Raw genomic sequence first — 21,973 nt, 5'->3', positions numbered from 1 at the left:
TAAATTAATGCTACAGTCCAACATTTCTCACGGCTGCTAGAGGCCACACGGTCCAACCTGCTGTAAAATACTTGAACCTAACATTGATTTAGGAATTTTGGCCACTGGCAAAGCTTCAGTAAAGATTCAAAGAAGAAAAATAAAACAAAATAAAATTATTTCATTTTTACAATTTTCTGAGGAATGCAATCAATACTGGAGTTAAAAATCAGAAAAATAAAACTGTAAGATAAAGATTGTGTAAACCAAGAATATCAGCATCACTGCAAGATTTCCCAAAAATATTTTCACAAAAAGAATGCCAAAGAAAACTTTTTCAACGTTTATTACAAAAGAGACCCAGATTCTAGGAGGTGCACACTTAAATCTTTCTCCCATTGGAGAAACTACTAAATTGAGTGTTCGACACATTCAAAATAGCTTTGGAACAAAAGGGTTTTCCATATTTGGTTCCATTAAAATTCATTTTAGGAGCTAAGGATTTGTGAGATTTAACCATAAAGACCATTGTCTTGGAGAAAAAAAAGCTAGGCAACTTTTACAAATGTCAGGTAGACCCAACACCACTGTTGTATTGGATTGCTGTTTGTCGCCGCTCCAAACAAATTTTGCAAGTAAATTATTTATCTTATAAAAAAATCAGTAGAGAACGTAAAGGAAAACATACAGATATATGTGGAGCAATAGCCACCTTTGAAGATTCTATTGTACCAGACCGTGTTAAATATAATGAAGACCATCTGTCAATTTGCTTGTTAACTTGAACAAATTCTCAATTTGGTAACTGTATAAGTAATGGATTTATAGAAAATTAACACCAAGGCATTTACAAGCATTTTGATACCAAAACAATCAGTATATCGTAACATGTCAGATGTATAAAGCAGCTTTTGAGAGGTGGGGGAGGTTAGCCAAACAATCTGCCATATACACCATTACTAAAAGGTTTAATTTTGCAATAAAATCAAATAAAATATTCACAGGCCAGGGTTTTAGTTCCTTATATATCAAGGATATATATGTGCTAATTGGCTACAAAGAAAAGGAGAAGACCTAAAAAGGGAACTCTTGACAACTTTTGGTAATTACATATAAACTATAAGTAATACCATTTACAGTCCCGCCTTGTGGCTTAAATGTGCAAAATTGACTGTTTATAACATTTAGACCAAACTGAAAAAAAGTGCAGTTTGAAATGAAATATTTAAGTGACTATCAAATGTCAAGCGCAAGGAGGTCACTGGAGGCGTGTCGAGGGCAGGAGCCCTTTAAATTTCTAATCGCGCTCCCGCCGTCGCGGGAAGCGCAAGGAGGTCACTGGAGGCGTGTCGAGGGCAGGAGCCCTTTAAATTTCTAATTGCGCTCCCGCCGTCGCGGGAAGCGCAAGGAGGTCACTGGAGGCGTGCCGAGGGCAGGAGCCCTTTAAATTTCTAATCGCGCTCCCGCCGTCGCGGGACGCGCCCGGGCCAAGGGCGGGCCCGTCCTTGCCCGTCCGTGCCAGGAAGAGGCAGGGCAGGGCCACCCCCCTGACATTCATCCAAAGTTGCATGGACATGCCAATCTACACGTATGGCTGCCTGAAGGTACTGTGTTGATACTTACTCCTAAATAGGTCCTTTTATAGAGGGCCTTTGGACCGTATTCTCCACCTATTGTTGCAACGCTCTTTCCATTACCCGATAAATACTGGAGTGGGGACAGGCTGGGCCTCTGCCTTTTTTTTTTCTTTTTCTCTAACTGGCAATAGGTCTGCTTAGTTCTATAGTGGCAGCTCAATCCATGGGAAAACGCAAGGCATCAGAACCCCCAAGGGGAAAGACGAAGTCTGTAAAAAAGCTTAGGAATGCGGGTGAGAACTGCACGATAGCTGAAATAGACGATCTTATTGAGGAGGTAGAGTCACTACTATGCAGTAGGACCACTTTTCGGGAGGGCCCCGACAAAAAGATTACCTCCTATTACGCAAAGAAAATCAAACCAGTGGAAGATAAAGCGATAGAGATCGTTTCCCAGCAAGAGGGGGAGGCACCATCTGATGTCAGGACTGTTAACCCTAGGGTTGCTGCAACTAGACCCTTGCACCTATGCACCATTGATAATGGTAGGAAGAAGAGCCATATCCAGGAGTGCGAAGTTAGGTGCTCCAATAAATATACAGTCTTGGCAGAACTTGATAGTAGTAACATACAGAATGCACAAGAGGGGGAACCCGTGGATGAATTACACCCATATATCCCAACTGTACAGCTAGATAGTGAAAGGATCACTCCTTTCAATTCAGAACCAGGGAACCCTCTAAAAAATAAAACAAGATCTATAGCAGATCTTTATGATCTAATCACCGGATTAATCCAGGAAGTTAGGGATTTGAAACTTGAAGTCAGAACCTTAACAGATATTGTGGAAAAGGAGGGGGGTAGGGGCACCAATAGAGGCCAATGCGAAAGGGAGTCCCCCCCCATATCACCCCATCTACAAGGTAGATCCACATATCCTCAAAATTCGATTACTAACCCTAACCTTACCCCAGCTACAGCCAAGATTGTACAACAACCACAGGGATGCACGATAGGGGTCAATGTGGAACATATTGGTTCACGCAATTCCCAGAGAAGAAATTATAGTAACTTATGCCAAGGAACAGGGAAACCACAAAGAGATCCCCGCTTGGTAAAAGGACCCCAAAAAGGAATTTTGGAACTTACTTTGAACTCCTATCCCCAAGCATCTAATGATTATAACAAAAACACCATATGGAACCCATACTCTGAGGAGGATAGGTCTCCTACTAGGATCAATGTTGTTCATCTGTTAAATGTTCCAAAATTACCCTTAAATAGCAGAGAAGATGAGGACTCCTTAAAAAATAAGCTTATACATTGGATCAGGGCTAAAAGACACTGTTTAACCATAATTCGATCAGATATTAGGGGGGGCAGAAAGAATCCCTGGAGAGAGGGGGAAACCTGACGTTATTGCATTAACACTCAAGGATGGAAGATTAATCAGAGGTTTGATTGACATGGAACAGAGAACCCCCGCCCCTAATTCCAATGCCATGAGGTTTAGCTTGGATCCATTAACTACCAAACTTCGAGCACAAAGGCATAAACTTAACCACAATGAGGGACTGCAAAAGAGAAACTATGATCCAAACCTTGAGAGAGTAGATTGACTAATCCAGATAGATCAGGCACAAGTGGAACCCAATGGGGACCAAATAGTAGGGGAGCCCCATGAAGGGATTGATCTCCATGCTATAGGGGCAGGGAGCGCAGTGGAGCCTTTGTATGGTAGGAAAAATGTAACAACTCACCCGAGCCATACTCTCAATGCCACAAGCCTAAACGGAAGGGGTCCTATCACCATGATTTCATGGAATGTAGCTGGCTTAAAAAACAAGCTTATAGACCCCGAATGGCAGGACTATATTGATCGACACCATGTCTGTCTCTTCCAGGAGACATGGCTTAAAGATCCACCGTATAAAGTAGGATATAAAACCTACTTTATCAGTGCAACTTCAGCTGCCAGAGGGAGACCGTCTGGGGGGTTGGTTGTATGGGCGAAGATCTCATTAAATGTTGAGATACGCATGCAAGCCACTGAGTCGGAGGACATTCTATCGTTGACAATGGGAAAAAAAAATAAGATAATAACCCACTTGTTTAATGTATATATAAGACCTAGAAAGTCAAACGTGGAGTCTCCTGAAATAACTCTACTAGACAAGCTGCTCAAAAAAATTCCAATAGGTGAGACAATTATGATAGGGGGTGACCTTAATTGTAACTATGAACCTATAATTGGATTCGAACATTTAGCAGAAGAGGAAGACCGAATGAGAACAATTCCTTACCTAACAATAGAAAAAACTGTCCCAGGCACAGTGGCCGCACTGCAAATCATGAGCCTTACATTAAACCATGGACTGAGGGCATGCAATGGCAGAGTGGGTGAAGTCGGCCTTAATCTGGTTACTTTCCAGAGAGGCAACTCAACTTCAAAAATAGATTACATTCTGCATAGTATAAGCACATGGGAAAGACTAGCGACCTTTAAAATTGATAAAAGAAGGGATAGCGATCACTTCCCGCTAATAATTGAATTCAAGGCACACTTCTTAGATTTGGACTCGAAATATATAGAACATGATAAAGTGAAGTTACAACCCACCCTCAGTAACAACAGAAGGGTTGTAAAATGGCCAGTAATACTTGGCAATCAGGTCACTTTGATAAACATTTACATATTTTCTGATCTCTTGGAGCCTTATGCAGAAAATAAACCTAGTGACATTCCTATTACGGCCATCCATCAGTCATTGAGCACTATGTTAAGACCTGTCCTGACTAAACAGTTACAGAATAAGCACATAAAGGAGAAGGCCCAAACCACCCCTAACAGTCCATGGTATACTATCAAATGTAGAGAGAGGAAAAGAGTACTGGTAGAGGCACTAAAGCAAAAAAATCAATTAGCCATACAGCAGGCAAGGGCCAGTTATAAGAAAACGCTGGCTATTGCCCAACGCAACTGGGAGGACCAAAAATGGCAAGACCTGCTGGTAGCAGCGAAAAGCAATGATGCAAGAACCTTTTGGAAAATAGTTACCCATGGTAGCAAAGAGGGGATATTTACTACAGACCATCACATAGACCCTGAAACATGGGTTAACTATTTTACATATCTTTACTCTGACCCTCCCACCTTCGATCTCTATCCCTCAAGACACAAAACCCCAGTGGCTTGGGGTATTTTACCCGAGTTACAGTTTAGTCTGGAGGAGACGGTGATTGCCATTGAAGCAATCAAGCCAGGAAAAGCCCCCGGTTTGGATAAGATCCCGGGGGATCTATTCAAACATAGCATAGAAATCTGGGCACCTTATCTAAACCTTTTAAGTAATGCTATAGCAAGGGGAGGCCCAATGCCCGAGACATGGACAGGGGCAGAAATAATCCCAAACCACAAAAAAGGATCCAGGGAAGACCCAGGGAACTATAGACCAATTAGCCTCATAGACGTCACACAAAACATTTATGCTAGACAGATCCTGTATAGAATCAATATCTGGATAGAAGAGAACAGCATAATGTCTATATACCAAGCAGGCTTTAGACAACAGACCAGTACAGTTGACCAGGCCTTTAGGCTATTGACAATAATGTGGAAATACACTAGACTAAAGAAAGGCCACCTGTATATCGCGTTTGTGGACCTGCGCGCAGCCTTTGATCTGGTGCCGAGAGACTCCTTATGGGCAGCATTAGGAAAACAGGGCATGCCGGGGAACCTCCTGGGCCAGCTGGAGAGGCTACATGAAAATACATTTGCAAAGGTCCGGTGGGGGCCAAAAGGAGAGTTGACAGACCCAATACCTATCAAGAGGGGGGTGAGACAGGGCTGTGTGCTCGCCCCAACTCTTTTCTCTTTATACATCAATGATCTGGTTCATCATCTGAAACAAAGTAACCACGACTCACCAAGATTGAATGATGATCCAGTCCCCGCCCTCCTTTTTGCAGATGACACCATCCTATTGTCTCAAACTCCAATGGGCCTGCAAACTCTACTAGATAAATTCAGTGAGTATTGCAGCTTGAAGGGGTTAGAAATAAATGCAAACAAGACTAAATACTTAACTGTTAACCCTCACAAAGCACTCAAGAGAAACATTTGTATTAGAGGGCAGGCACTGGAACGAGTTAAAAATTTCAACTACCTAGGGATACTGCTTGATGCCAAATTGTCATGGGCGCCGCACATCAACAAAGCTGCTATCTCCTTAACTCATAGCTCTATGGCAATCAGTAAAAATTACAAATGTTCAAGGTAGAGTACTGTGTCACCAGTATTCGAGATCTACAGGTGCAAAGCACAGGCCGCTGCTCTGTATGGCGCAGAACTCTGGGGATTCACAAAACTAACTCCATTGGCCACTCAGTAAAATAATTTCATGAGGGGGATATTGGACCTCCCTCCATCGACTCCGCTGATTCCCTTAGCCCATGACACTAATATGAAACAAATAGGCAAATTGGCAGCCCTGAGGCCCCTGCTCTACTGGTGTAGACTTTGGACAACCCCTGAACTGATCCAATACAGGCAAGCCTTAATTGAGATCATGGGCTTGGACAAGACTATTTCCCTCCCATGGCTTTATTATAGCAGGCAAAGCTTTTACAATTTAGGGCTGAAAATCTACTGGGATGAACCGCATATACTCACAACCCAATCAAAGATCCGACTAAAGCAAGTATTTTGGGACTTCATCTTTAATAGCCCTCTTCATAGCAAGGATTCAGGTAGACTAACCTTAAGTTTTCTGGATTTTAAACCACTACCGAGCGCTGAGGAATGGATTGATACCATTCAACCTAGACGAGCAAAAGCTTTATTTATGAAGTATCGATATGGGATTCTCCAGGTCAAGGCTTTTACCTTCAAATGGGGTCTCCTGAATGGGAGTAATCATGAGGCGACCTGCGAGCTATGTAATATGGAGACTCCAGAAACGACGGATCATGTCCTTTTAAATTGCATTGCCTACGATAAACTAAGGAAGAAATGGATCCGACCCATCTGCAGGAACGTTGGAATCAGGAACTACAATGAAGCTGCCAGATTTTTTAGATCCAGCTCGATACCATATGTTGTTTTTGGTCTAAGCCGGTTCTTAATAGCAATTTCATTCATCAGAGACAAGGCGGGCCTGAGGTTGTAGGCGCTCTAATTCAGGCAAAACTCCCAAAGTCAACCTATGGGTCCTGAAATCGATAACTGGGAGTCACCCTCTGCAATTCAATGGCCTTGGGACCTATAATCGGCCAAGGATATATCTAGCTCAGGGGACACTGTCTATGCCCGGGAGGACCGTAGCTACTGGGAGGTTGATTAAGTTACCTAGAATGGTCATTGTCACCTATGAAACTTGTTCCTGGATTCTGATATTTATTTATCTTTTATCCCAAAAAAATCTCCTCCTAGTTAGGCAAACAAGTGCCTGATGGCACGGGAGGTAAATTTTATGGGTTTTACAAATGAAATACTGTAATCGATTTTTACCTACTGCTTTTAAGATCAATATCAGATAACTTGTTTCTAGTAGATAAGTGAATATTTGCTGCTGCTAGAACAATGTGCCTTTTTGCATCACTCGATCGTATATGACCTCTAAGCAATATAGGCACGTAAGAAAGAAAGGAATCGTTGGGCCCTAGGGATTGTTAATCACTTTCTAAAAATTAGTCAAATAACCCCTCATGTGATGATGGTATCTATATTGCTAAGATTGTAGAGGCAACTTGAACCTACTGGAGGCAAATAGTCATTCAAAAGCATATATCCTACTTTCATAATGGTTACTTTTTGAGCTAGTCTATAGTTAATGATACTACTAGCAAGATAGCAATTTTAACTGTTTTTGTATTAAGGCTTATACTTTAGGGGTATTTTATAAAATTTTATAATATTTATATGGCGATCTGCATGATGATGTGTACTGTATATTTTATAGTGTTTTAGTGATTAATTGTTGATTTTTTAATAACATTTACACCCATAACTCGCCTATTTGTATTGTATGGCCCTGAGGGAGCTTTGGTCTCGATCAGTTTTTAGTGTTTCTTTGTCTTTTTTCTTTTAAAAAAGTGTCTTTGTTTCTTCTAGAAATGTAAGAATTTTGTCAGTATGCTTTTATGGTATTGTTTTACCGAAATAAAGCTGTAAAAGTAAAAAAAAAAAATGTCTTCTCAGCATCTAATGCTAGGAGGCCAAGAGTGGATTCAATTGATCTAATGAATGGTAACAAATGATAAATAATGCTTGGACAGAATGTAAGCTGCCTTTCAAAAAACCCTTATCACGGTCAAAAACTGAATCTAAGATATTAGATAATCTATTAGCTAAACGCTTTGAAAAGATTTTACAATCCCATTTAATGAAAAATGCTTATAGGTACAAAAAGGAGTTATGATTTTTATCTGGTTTAGATTATCCAATCATAGTTTCAGTGAAAGAGCCAGCATCCAAGACCTTATCTTGAAAAGAAATTGGTAAATGAAGATCCCTAGCATGAGGTCAACTGTATTGACTATGTTTCATCAAATTAACCCAGACTAGGTGATTTATCATAATCAAGAAAAAGCTGTAACTACTTCATTTAAGCTAATAGGAATATCAAATGATTCCATCTTTTATTACAATTTAAGGTAACTTACAGAAATCATAAAAACAAATCTTCAGTAGCATTAACTTGAACTACCACTAGTTTTCTGCATAATTTGATGTAGAAATGAATTAATGTGCTACATGTTTAGACGATAATATACTACCATGCTGTTTTATCGTTTTGATTTGGAAATTAGCTGTCAATTTACTAGATTAGTAATCAAAATATGTAGTTTCCCCATATTATAATTTAAATTCAGCTCTCTGCCTAACCAGAGAATCGTACTCATAATGTAAATTTTGCAGTTTAAACTTCTATCACTTGAAGCAATGAACAATCTTATGTCTGTTTTCCTAGTTTTAAATTAACAATAAAGTATTTTATTGCTCCAACATTGAAAATGATATCCTCTAATGTAGACTGTAAATGCATCCATTTTATTCTTGATTTATCAGGTCCACTAATAAGAGAACTAAAATCAACAGCATATGTATTATGTGACACTAGTAATCAACTCTAAAACAACTAAGTTAATATGGAAAATAAGGCACCGAAGAACAATGAGTTTTGTATTTTAAATAACGTAAATAATTTTTAAGGTCCCAATTTCACTGAAGGCAATTTATCACTTTAGATAGAAATCAGACCCATCCACAAAAGTGGTTTAACTTACATAACCTCACCAACCCTCAGAATTGTTTTTTTGTATAATATTTCAGCATGACGTTTTTTTTTGTTTTTTTTTAGTAAAGGCCAGTGACACCATTTTTGTTTCTTGCAGCCTGTGACAAAACAAAATGCAAATTCAACCAGAATAGAGATTAACATTAGTCGCCTGTAACTAACATCTGCTTTGACTACCTAAAAACTGTGTAATCTTCTCTGAAGAAATGCCAATTCTTTTATGTTAAGACAAGTAAACTTAATGTTAGATACTATCAGTAACTGGCAAAAGTAGCAAGAAACTTTTTTTTTTAAATAGAATCTAACCAGCAGTCCACATAAAAACACAATATTAGACAAATTATACAAAACAGGATACAGAATAGAAAAGATCAAAAATTAGATGCAGAGGAACAAACCAAAGCAACCAAAAGGTCATCCATTACTTAGACACCCAAGGGGAGGGGGGTTGGTGTTTTTAATGATAAGGAACCTTCCAGTTATATAAACCAGATACTTATAAATCCTCAACATCTTGCAAATCCATCAGAAGGTGATGTGCATCAATATGTGCAGCAAGCCCAGGAAGAATTGAAGGATCTAGATATACATTTTTTTCCCAAATTTCCTTCAACCTACATCAGGCTAAAAAGTTATCTGCACACATCAAATGTTTATTTTGAAACAATGCTGATGACAGTATATTTTGTTCCCTTTAACATTCAAGGACTTTCTCCGGCTGCTTTGCAGATTATTAAGTGATGGCAATGCAGAAATAGGTGATGGTGACAAATTTAAAAAGTGCCTAGGTTTAGACTATTGTGTATATATATATATATATTGAACGGAATTACACCAAATGTTTCACAAACCTAGATTATGTTGCAGTAGGCTTCCTATAGAGTTCAGTATGGTATGCAGTCCCCCTCAACAGAGGCCTGTCGATCTAAAAATGGGTACTCACATCACTTCTCAGTGGAGAAATGCAAATTCAGGGAGGAGTTTTTCAACCTATCAATATACTCTTCAGCCACTTCTCTAGTCCCTTTCCATATCCAGAACATGTCATCAATCGTAGCAGACCCATAAAATAGCATTACCCATCCAATGATCATTGTCCTCTGCCCAGGCCACATAATTCTCCCACCAGCCCACAAATACATTTGCATAGCTGGGGGCTAAGAACGGGTCCATTCGCAGTTCCCCGTATTTTACAATATAAATGGCTTGAAAATAGAAAAATATTGCGACTCAGATAAACTCTCACAAATTCCAGGAGCATCGCATTGTGTTCCATAAATTAAAGTAGTACTGTAGAGCTTTCACACCCTGCTCTTGATCAATTGAAGTATATAAACGTTCAAGGTCACAAACAAATATATACACACACACACACCCACCAAGGATACAGTGGTACTCCCACAGGGCTTGGTGTGGCCTTCCTGCCTGGTAAGTATTGCAGTGCAGCCATGGGATCCGCTGCTTAAGCTTCTCCACCATTGTACTACAGTATTGTCCAAGCTTCACTGAAGAAGCTTGCACGGTACCATGGGGATGAAGCTTGCATGGTGACTACTGCAGAGCTAAAAACAAAAAATAAAAAAAAAGTATATAGTACGGAAAATAGGGAGTTGGCAGAGGCCAAGCCTGTGGTCAACCCCGTGGCGAGGTTGGGAGGCAGGGCCTCATTTAATATGGAGTACTACATGCACCCCAAACTTTACTGGTTTGTAAACAGTGCACCATATGACTTAACTTCCACAACTTCACTTGCCTCCAGGGGTTATTTTATTTGCATTCTATACAGCCACACAAGCATACACAGTAACTTTTAAATTTATATCATCAATGATTTAATATGCGAGGTAATAAGAAGTGCACTAATATGCGAGGTAATCAGCTTGCAAGCTAGTTCACTTAACTGAGTTGTCAATTTGAGTTTTTTTTTTTTTAAATGTTAGTTCCTATCTCATTTCAGAACCTCACTATAATATAAATAATACATATAAATATAATGCTGGTAGCAGTAGCCCAAGTGTAAATATGGCAGAGTCAGTTTCAGGTTTTGTTTTCCTTACTTTGACAAGTTTTGTGCCGATTCGTCAAACAAGGAAAAAAACAAAGGGGGGAAAAGAAAGTGGTGGAGGCTTGCTTTCCTAAAAAAAAGCAAGTGAGGCTTTACTCAAGGATTTAGTTTTTGTTAGTTCAGTGTAAATCCACTCAGTAGTGCCTGAAAATTATGTTTAATGGGTGCTTGGATGAGGCGTGAAAAGATTACACTTTAGAGTTATATTGACAACTGGGACGCTGTATTTATTTGCCCGCCATCCCACCCACAGGAACAATTCCCCCTATTGATGCATAGGAGTGAAACTCCATATACTAAGGGTAACCTAAATAATGTTCAAATTTCACTCTGGTACACGATATGGAACCAACGTTTTTTTTTTACAAATTAAATCATTTTTGGCCCACACTAACTCTGCCCCCTGTGTCAGAGCTACATGAAACTTGACATTCTTCCACAGGGTCAACTTACTACCTGCCTAAATATCAAAAACAATTCATCACCCCCCCCCCCAAATATAACTCTCCTCCTTCTTGGATTTGCATAAATCTCAATAATGCACAAGAAAACTAAACATAATATCCAGGCAAATTGCATGCACATCTGTGAAAAATCACCAACATTAACAAAGATTTGGTGACCCCCTACCTTTAAATCTGCCCCACCTTGACGAGTCCACACAAAACATGGATTACCAAAAGAAAAATAAAGATGCTAAAGTTGAGACATTTTGTTTACTTACAATAGGCTTGGAGCATGTCCACTGCTCCCTGCAGCCCCTTCCAGCTTCAATGTATGCCCTCTCCATCCTGCTCACCAGCTCCTCTGTTGCTTCCAGCCCCTCCCAATCATGCCTTTTCCAAGCACAGCTCACGTTTTACCCATTGTCTAGATAAATGCCAAGTCCTCCAGCCCCCTTCCATACTGTGTTGCTTTGCCGGGCCCCACTCCCTCACTGTGCTGCACAACAGTCACCCTCTTGCCAGAAAAAATGAAAGTGCTATGACAGACCTTGCTGTGGCTGCATCATAGAGCTTCCCCCATAACTTTCAAGTATGTTGTAAAGCAGTCGAGCTGCTCAATCAAATTTTGGGCGGGCTACTCACCCGGCAGGGTCTCAAGGCGCTGGGGTGGGTGGGGGGTGTTACTGCTCAAAGAGCCAGGTCTTGAGGCACTTCCTGAAGGTCAGGAGGTCCTGGGTAGGTTGGTGGGGAGGGAGTTCCAGGTTTTGGAGGCGAGGTGGGAGAGGACCTGCCGCCATATGTGGTGCGGTGAATGTGAGGGACTGTTGCGAGGGAGAGGTCAGCGGAGTGGAGCTGGCGTGATGGGATGTGGAAGTTAAGTCGATCGTTGAGGTAGGCCGGCCCTATGTCTTGGAGGGCTTTGTGAGCGTGGATTAGGATTTTGAAGACGATCCTTTTGTTGACGGATAGCCAGTGTAGGGCTCTGAGGTGGGCGGAGATGTGTTCGTGGCGAGGGAGGTTGAAGATGAGATGTGGTGAGGCGTTCTGGATGCGCTGGAGTTCTCTGGAGCTTGGCCGTTGTGCCTGAGTAGAGAGCGTTGCCGTAGTCCAGTCTGCTGCTGACGAGGGCGTGGGTGACCGTTCTTCTGGTTTCTACTGGATCCACCTGAAGGTCTTGCGGAGCATTTGAAGGGTGTTGAAGCATGAGGACGAGATGGCATTGACTTGCTGGGCCAATGAGAGAGAAGAGTCTGGTATGAAGCAGAGATTGGTGCATGGTTGGTGGGTGTCGGGGGCGGTCCCAGGGTGGCCAGCCACCAGGAGTCATCCCATGCTGACTTGTTGGGTCCGAAGATGAGTATCTTGTTTTTTTCTGGGTGTCGTCAGTGTAGAAAATGATGTTGAGGCCGTGGGGTCGGACGATGCTGGCAAGCGGAGCCATGTAGATATTGAAGAGGGTGGGGCTGAGTGAGGATCCCTGGAGGACTCCGCATGTGGTCTTGGTGGCCTTAGACCAGAACAGGGAGGGGCGAACTCTGTTCTTTCGGAGGAAGGAGGTGAGCCAGTCCAGGGCTTTGTGGCAAATTCTGACGTCGAAGAGGCATGTGCAAAGGGTTTGGTAGCATACAGTGTTGAAGGCTGCGGAAAGGTCGAGAAGGATGAGGACAATGGTTTCACCTTTGTCAAGCCTGGTCCTGATGTTATCGGTGCAGGTGATGATGGTGGTCTCTGTGCTGTGGTTTTTACGGAATCCAGACTGGGAGACATCGAGTAGGCTGTTGCCCCTTCTGGAAGCGGGAAAGTTGGTTGTTGACTATCTTCTCTATGACCTTCGCGGGGAAGGGGAGTAGGGAGATAGGTCTGTAGTTTTTTAGGTCTTCGGGGTCTGCTTTGGGCTTTTTGAGCAAGATGTTTACTTCAGCATGTTTCCAGCATTCCAGGAAAACGGCGGCCTCGAAAGAGCGGTTGATGATGGTCCGGAGCTGGGGAGCGATGATTTGGCTGGCCTTATTAAAGACATGGTGAGGGCAGGGGTCTGTGGGAGAGCCAGAGTGGATGGTGCTCATGGTTTAGGTGGTTTCTTAATCGTTAGTGGGGGTCCATGTGCTCAGTACGTTGGTGCAGCAGGGTTGACCAGGTCAGTGGTGGTGGGGGACAGCGTTGCAAAGCTTCCATGTCGGTCTGTGATCTTGCGGTGGAAGAAGATGGAGAGGGGGTCGCAGAGGTCTTGTGAGTGGGGAGGGTCGATGGAGCGGGATTTGGGGTTGGGGAGTTCTTTGATGATGTTGAATAGTTCCTTGCTGTTGTGTGCTCTACAACATTACTAAAATACGATGACAAAGCCAATAGCTCTAGGCGAGATATTGGCTTTGGCTATGCTTGCTTGGTTGGTTGGTTGGGTGCAATTTGTTTCTAGAGTTTGAGAAATCAGCATTTAAAAAGAGTTGCTTGTGTTGGGCATAAAGAGGTTACATTTTAGGCACATCTACAACATTAGTTTGTGGACATCCTCTGATCTGGATCAGATGCTATCTGCAAAACAAATATCCAACCTAACTGGATGAAGGAGTTTTTCCTCTTGACAGCCATTTTGGGTCCACAGAGCTAGAAACAAAATGGTCTAACTGGCTGCCTCACACATAGAAAATGTGGTGGCCACCTTTACAGGACTCAGGGATTTGGTCCCAGGGTCCCAAAAGGTTTAGTAAAGAGCGCACAAGAGGTGAGAAGTTAAAAAAAAAAAAAAGCCATAAGTGTGCAGTTGATGTTAGGACTACAATCCGTAACTCATGCAACAACGCAACCCATAACTTTCCCACCAAATGCAATGCCCATGAACACACAATACGTACACCAAAAAACACATACAAGGACAATAAGCGCGACACACAGGCAGTTAAACAATGTAATTCATGATGTAAGCTTATAACATAACTGCATCCGTCTCTTTAAGGATGATGGCACAATCATTGTGGTTAATGTATGAATTGGGTCTTGTGGTCCTAACCATAACTTGTGAATTTCAGTATTTTTCATACAAAACAGATCCACTTTGTGTGTGAATATATATTTTCTCAAATTCACCCAAGCCATCCAAATGTCAATAGGACAAAACAGGGGAATAAGGAAAAACCAGGCATCGCCAACCTATTGCTTGCGAGCTACAAATAGCTCTTCAACACCCTTTGAGTAGCTCATGGCCTCGTTTGTTGGTGGTGGGGAAATGGAGGACAGTAATTAGACCAGGGTTTTCCAACCAGCAAGAGCTACATCTGGTAAAGAAATTCCTGCCGAGCTCCTAGCATACTTTATCACTGTAAAATAGTGGCAAAGAATTAACATAATACCATGAACAGCCTAAGCAGGATTATTAGTAGTGAATACCCAAACATTCTAGGCGCAGTTACATGCAGAAAGACCATTATTATCCAATTGCCTCTTTTGAGCATACACATTTAAGACTCAACACTAAATAAGTTCCAGAAAATAACAAGGCGTATTAGGGTGGGACACCATGTCAGACAGACATACAAAAATGTGGGCAGATGAGGCTCCTAATTTTCTCTGCTCTGGATCCATACCCTGCTCTCCTCAGCTATTGGGCTTATCGTGCTCCCAACTAACACATTTTACTCTTAGACTTGCAGTCACATATTGATGGGCCAGAATTGGTTACTGCTGCTACTCTGATGGTGCACACACAATATGCGAATGATAGGGCAAACCACATAACATGGTCAATATCATTGTGACTAATTTCAGTTTAGAGTGGATTCAGATAATCATGTAGCAGATCCAACAAGGCAGGACAGTGCAAGTTTAATCATGTCTACTGCCAATGGTTTGGCCCACTGTCACTAAGGGTCAAGATGAGCAGTGTTTTTTTTGTTTTTAACACATAGACCTTGATATGGGCTTGCCTTCACTTCCGAGAGCTACTCAGTGTGCTGGTGAGTTACTAGTACTACTTATCAGAGACATGCTTATTTGAAAATGTAAATGCATTGCATTTTTATATCCATAGTAAAGATCATTACATTTTATGAGCAGGTCTCTTCATTATTTCAGCCAAGCAGTCCCAAATCTCCTTCATGATGGGTGCTACTGCACATATCTTAGGCTGCATGGAACTGCACACAATGCGACAATGCATGTCTGTGCAGCAACAACTCACTGGCTTGCTTTTTCTAGGCCTGAGCAAGTCTAGCACAGGCCTGCTCATTTGTTGGATTATGTGGCCCCTTTCTTTACAGCCTCGTAATTGGTCATGGTTGGAATATCTTTTCAATTACTGTCCGTACAGCAGGGACCAAGCATGGATAGATTCAACTTAATCAGTGCCGTCTGCTGCACCAGATGTGACTGAGGTACTCTTTTGTTCATTTTAACTTCTAGTGCCCTGCAATAGAATGAGCGTGACTGGCAAAAACGTGCTCAGCAGGTAGAACAAAATTGCAAAGTTGTATTTTCTATAGTTAACTTTTTTAATTCTTCTTTTGCCAAGTCTTCTCTCACTTTGCACTCCGGTTTTGTTGTTGCTCGCGGGCACTGTTCACCAAAGATGTCTTTATCTTGTTGTAAACACTGCAAAGCAATATTGTTTCTTATGTGTAATTTTCAAAATTATTTTTAAACACATAATCGTGCAGTACACCCAATCCACCCCACCCCAATCCACTACATTGCAATCCCCAAACTGCCCCACTCCAACCAAAAATAATGCACCACACTTCAATCTGCCCCACTCCAATACAGCACAATATGCCCCACTCGTCCAAAACAATGTGCCCCACAATGATCCACCCCACACCAATCCAAAATCAGCTGCCCCACACCAAATCAATGTGGCCCACTACAATCTGCTCCACTCCAATCCACTCCATCCTGTCCAGCTTGAAACTAAATCTGCCCCACTGCCATACAGCAATTCAAAACACTCTGCCCCGCCCCACCACACTCCGCCCTGCCCCAACACTCCATCCAAATACCCCACACTGCAACACAGCAAAACAATCTACCCTACCCCACCCTGATCTGCCCCACCCCTATCCATAACTGGCTACGCCACTGCAACCAAAACCAGCTGCCCCACTCCAATCCAAGCACAACGATCAGGCTGACACATTAAATGTCAAATTCTGCTATATAATATTAACTGCACAAGCACAGTTATCATTAGTGAATCAGCTGAATAGGTAATGTGAGGGAACCACTACATGCTCCATTATGGCCACTGCTCTATAAACACAGGAAGATGTGCCCATCTTTTCTTGCTTGCATCAGAGTTCCAAGCCCATGCTCCCTGCCTTATGCTGATTTTGTGAAAAGCAGTCATCCAAAGGGGTGGCTCATAATTAAAGATGCCAAGTGTAAATTAGTTAAATCATTTTCCAGCTGTGCTATTAGTGAAGTCACCCTCATGTCATTGGCAACGTAAATAGAAGGACGCCCTGTCATTGCAGGTGCATAACTTGATATTGCCCCTAACTTTTCCAATGGGACACTTTGTTTAGCAAAATATTTCCTCACCTCATTATGGATGTCAACTCCTCTAGTTGTCAAAGGCAATAAAGTAAAAAACAATTATCCTATCTGTGAAATCTAAAAAATAAAAAATAAATCTAAACACCCCCTCCCCCACATTCTCAATGTTAACTTTAACAGGGAACCAACTGAGCCCAATTCCTACTGCCCTATTACCCTTTTAAATAGGGATTATGAAAGTATTGGCAAATAGCATTGACAAAGGATCAGAACTGTTTCATAGTGGGTAGACAACTGAGCACTCATACTTCTTAGTAAAGGACTTGGATATATGTTCTGCTGATCAGACTTCCACGGCGATTTTCTTGTTGGAAACAGAAAAGGAATTCAACATGGTGATGTGCCATGTGGTACATCAGTGAAGCTCCTGTCATTCTTTGAAAATGCAGATTGTTTCTCTAGATGGTAGGCTTTATCAGGTGAATATACTTGAACGCACAAGCCAAGCTAATTCTAATTTTCATTGAGATAGTTTCCTGCAAGATCTGTGTAACCTAAGGAGGGCAGCCCACTCTCGCTAGTGCTTTAAAAAAAAAAAAAAAAAAAAAAAAAACACCTGGTGATAGCAATTTGAAACAATTTAACGATTCAAGCACGATACTTTTTATGGCCAAGATTAAATTGCATGCCAATGACATCAAGCTTTTGCTCGCCCCTAGGAAAGAAGGGTAATGTATATCTTCAGTGTTTCAAATGATGTGAGGGAACAAGGTGAACATTGCAAAAACTGGTATCATTCTGTGCAATTGTACTACAGTGGCATTAGTTCCAGAGTTTAGAGCTAGTGTAAATTTCCGTCCTAAATTGTATTGAGGGGCGGGGTGGATGTCTATTTTACAGATAATTCACATCTTCTGAATTATAGGCCTCTTTTGATTGAGGTTAAAGACTTCTTTTGGTTCTTGATATGCCTTATGTGAATTCCGAAACCCCTTTAAGCTACTCAGAATTAGAGAGAGGCTTTTTATAGATACATCTACTGTAGCTAGATGGGATAGGAACAGATTTGTGAAATTGGGTGATTTCCTGAAGAGCGACAGGTGGAAAACTTGTTGAGGTAGAGCAGATAGTGACAAAAGTTTGCTGCGGTTGTGTTACAGGTCTTTACTCTGTGTTTTGCAAAAGATTGTTCCTAAGGAACTGGTGTCCAAGAAGGAATTCGTTTTGAATTTGATGGATAATTAGATTCTTAGAAAAAATGGTTGTGAACTCAATACTTCCTAACTTGTGAAAAAGCACTTATGTATGCACAGATTTTGTTGAAATGGATCAGGGAAGAAAAAGCGAGTGTACCTAGGGCTGACTGGTTACAAATTAAGCAGTTTAATTGGTCAAATGGTTGGTATATCAGACTCCCAATTTTTGCATGCATTGGGCCAGAGTTGCCCAAGACAAGGTTTTAGATGCTGTATGGGCCCACCTAGTCTGGATTTGCAATAAACCCATGTGTTTTTGGGAAGGTATTTATAGGTTTTAGGAAGCATTGCTGCGGTCCATTACCCGCAAAATCCAGCGGCTGCTGGATGGCGGGCGCACATCTAACGCTACCTATTGTTATAGAGGCCTGACCTTGTTTCCAGTTAAGACGATTGACATGAGAAAACAAACAAGGTCCAGAAACGAGAAAAGCTGTTTGCACAGAGGTCTGGAAATGAAAAGGCATTTGGTAATATTTGAAAGTCTTGGATAAGGAAAGGAGGTGCTGAGGGGGAAATGAGTAGTGTTTAGGACATCTAGGCCTGTCAGGTTTATTTTTCTATGTTTCTCTCACTGGCTTTTATACAGCATCTTAAGTATATTTTAAGTATTTGTGATGCATAAATGATCCTGTATTTATAATTAGTATACTATGACACTGTCTCTCCAAATTAATAAAATAAAAAAGTAGCTCACTACAGGATAGGTTGAAGAACCCTGGTCAAGACACTAACCCGACTGGGAAATGTCAGGGTAACCAGCGGAACTCATATATGCCATGTGCCAACTCATCTTGAGCACATATTAAGGTCACATTAGGATGAAGGTTGAGCTGATAATTAAGACCTTTGCCATGTCCTATTCTTTTTAGTTTTTATAGACTACTGAAGTAAGTACACTGGCTCTTCTTGTTCTTTCCTTAAAAGTTTATTTCCAGTTATAATGTACAGACAGAGATACATGAGCTTGCCATCCCCAAACCGGCACAACTCTGACCTTTCATATGAAAACATTCCAATCCCCAGTCACAGCCTACCCCAACATTCCACTGCCCCAACATTCCACTGCCCCTGATGTCATAGCATTCTTCTTTTACATACAAACCAATACATCACTACAACTACCCATGAAAAGCATTTTGCAAGTATCGATTTACATATTGTAAAAAAACGTTGGAAGATTTTGACAGCTTAGGCTGAAATACTGGTCACTAAAAAAATGGACCAGACTGGCTTTGAACGGTAATTGATTTGCATAAGCAATTCAAAGTCATTGCTAGGTGCCAGCACAATGATTAAAAAAAACGCACATTTACTCTAGACCAGAAGCACTTTTGCCATGTCATATTTTGTTATTCAAAAGATATGAAAAAAATGTGAGCAATCGGATTGCCTGTGAGTGCCTGGTGACTCAATGAGGTAGGAAACAGTTGGGCTGTCCAACATGGGACCACTGTATACTGAAAATAACCGGACATAGGGAAGGAGGGGATCTTTATAATGCATGAAATCCGCAAAGTGTTCGTCATGGCTGCCATTTTACCATGCTATGGACCTGAAAATTATGAATTTTGTGGGGTTTTTTTGGGGTGGGGGACAAGTGGTCACAAAGAAGCGCATACTTGCATAAAACAGCTAAATAGAATTGGGAAGCACATAAATGTATCTAGTTATGCATTTGGCTGTAATGTGCACAGACGTTGCGCGTACATAGAACATTTGCGCAACCAGACTGCATGCGAGTCTAGAAGCTACGCATGTTCAAGATACATGTACATACGTGACATTGATAGAGGTATGTGCGTGCAGTTGCTAAGCTTAGACAGTGTGCATAAAACTGAGAAATATTTCATCTTCAAAGCCATACGTGTACAGAATAAGCAACTGGTCAAGTGAAGTATGCTATCCTACACGCGGCCTCAAGACCATATGGGCACTGGGTACAATGTAGGTAAGCACAAGTGTCTAGTGCACATCCAAAATATGTGGTGAAACCGAGTGGTCAATAGATGCACTAATTGTTAAAGTACATTTATTCATGCACTCAAAATATACGTTGGCTGTGTGCCACCACGTACGTAAACCTTAACATACACAACTGAAAACGAGTACTTTGTGCAGTTGTGCCTCAGAACACATGCTAGCTGATTAGAGTTTGCCTGCAGACGTGGTATGTGGCAGAGGTCTTGTCATGGAGTGCGTGGCTCTGCCCTTGAAGAGATGCACACGTATGACGTAACCATGCACACGTACGAAGTGTGCTTGAAAGCGCACTCTATAGAGGCCTACGTTTTCGAGCTTTACCTTGGGCCGCCCCGTGCTGGGGCTCGGCGGCGGGACACCCCTGCTGCCACCGGATCCGTGCAGGGCGAGATGCATCGGGCCACCCGCTGGACTAGCCTGCTCGTGTGGCGGCGCGGCCGGGCTGGGCGGCGGTGAAGCCAAGATTTGGATGTAGGCGGCTGGACTAAAACCGGCGGCCAGCAATAGCGGTGTGGGAGGGCCGTGATCTCGGCTCGCTAGCCGCCGGGCTGGGGTCCCCGGGGCCATACCCTTCCGCATCTCGCTGCGCCGCCGCCGGCCGCCCTTCGTCGCCCTATTGCCCCTTTTCTAGCGAAGGGAGCCCTCCCCGATTAGAAATGGGGTCGGCTTTGAGAAGCTGTGACTCAAGTGAGTCGAAGAGGTCGCTTCTCAGGGGGTTTTGGAGTCAGCGGAGGGCGGATGGCAGCGGATTGCGGGAGCGAGCGGTGGCCTCTGTTCTGCGCCGCGGCAGGAAAATGGCTCTCCAGGAAGCGGACAATGAATGGAGGGCCGATTCTAGCGCGCGGCGCCAAAGCTGCTCGCGCGAAACTCAGAACTCCCGCCGTCTTTTTTAAACTAAATTTGCATAAGTGATGCCTGTCTCCGCGACACCCTACACAATTGGTCCGGACCTGCCGGCCTATCCGGAAGAGAGTCTAGACGACCACGCGGCGGTCTATAACGCGTCGCTTTGGTTGTTGCCCCGGCAACACGTTGATTCCTCGCGGTTGCACCTAAGAATAGTACACATTTGCTTACTTCCGCGATATAGTGGGCACCCTCAATTATTGCAAGGTATATTCAGTGTAAGAGGTGCCTTACTGAGTAGCCACCACCTTACTATGCTAGGAGTGATTAAATGCCATTCTTTTAATGTTTTTTGAGCACGTTTTCAAAGGTTATTTTCTTTGGCAATTGAAAATGTATATGCTGATAACACCGTATTGTAGCACTTTTTTGTTTTACTAATCTAATCCTGCCCTTTGGGGTTGTCGGGCGCGTGACTTGCCAAATCGTTTGTATGTGCTGTGCTTCGTCTGTACTCTTTGTCAGCCATGTAAAAACATGCAGGATCAGTTTTCGTGCACAAGGTTACCTTTTAATTTGTTTCGGGCCCCCCTGTATGTCGTTTTTCCCGTCTGTTTGTATGAAGAGCTATTATGGCAATCCCTGTGGGACAGAATATGAAAAAAAACAGGAAATATTTGCATACATGCCAATGTTTTAGAAGAAGAAAGTGGGAGATAAAAAAAAAAAAATCAGCAGAACCCCTATTCCCCCCGCTTTGACTTCTATTAAAGTACAGGCAATATCGGGCGGCCAAAATAAAGAGGTTTGTGCAGTGCACAAGACCTAAAAAAAAGTGGGGGACTAACCGAGGTAGCCAGTATGGAAGGGCCGTCATGCTGTGTGACATCATAGCGCGTGACATCATATATGGCATCACATGAAGTGGCATCACAGACCATAACCTTACAGGAAGTGACATCACAAGAAGTGACATCAGATATTAAGACCTCATACATCAGTTTAGCAGCTCTATCATGACTACATTTGAGAGCAT

The 21,973-nt window shown here is 42.3% G+C and overlaps 1 protein-coding gene across 1 annotated transcript in view; it reads right to left on the bottom strand.

The window, feature by feature from the left end:
* E2F3 (E2F transcription factor 3) overlaps positions 1–20,906 on the bottom strand; it is a 147,325-nt gene extending 126,419 nt beyond the window's left edge. The window contains exon 1 of the mRNA XM_069218766.1: positions 20,413–20,906. Coding sequence (XP_069074867.1) covers positions 20,413–20,670 — 258 coding nt within the window. The 5' untranslated portion in view covers positions 20,671–20,906. The remainder of the gene's footprint in view (positions 1–20,412) is intronic.
* Positions 20,907–21,973: the final 1,067 nt, after the last annotated feature.

The sequence above is a fragment of the Pleurodeles waltl genome, chromosome 2_1 (genome assembly GCF_031143425.1).
Source record: "Pleurodeles waltl isolate 20211129_DDA chromosome 2_1, aPleWal1.hap1.20221129, whole genome shotgun sequence".
In the NCBI taxonomy this organism is placed as follows: domain Eukaryota; kingdom Metazoa; phylum Chordata; class Amphibia; order Caudata; family Salamandridae; genus Pleurodeles; species Pleurodeles waltl.
Note: the sequence above shows the minus strand (reverse complement) of the source record. Positions and strands in the feature narration are given on the sequence as shown.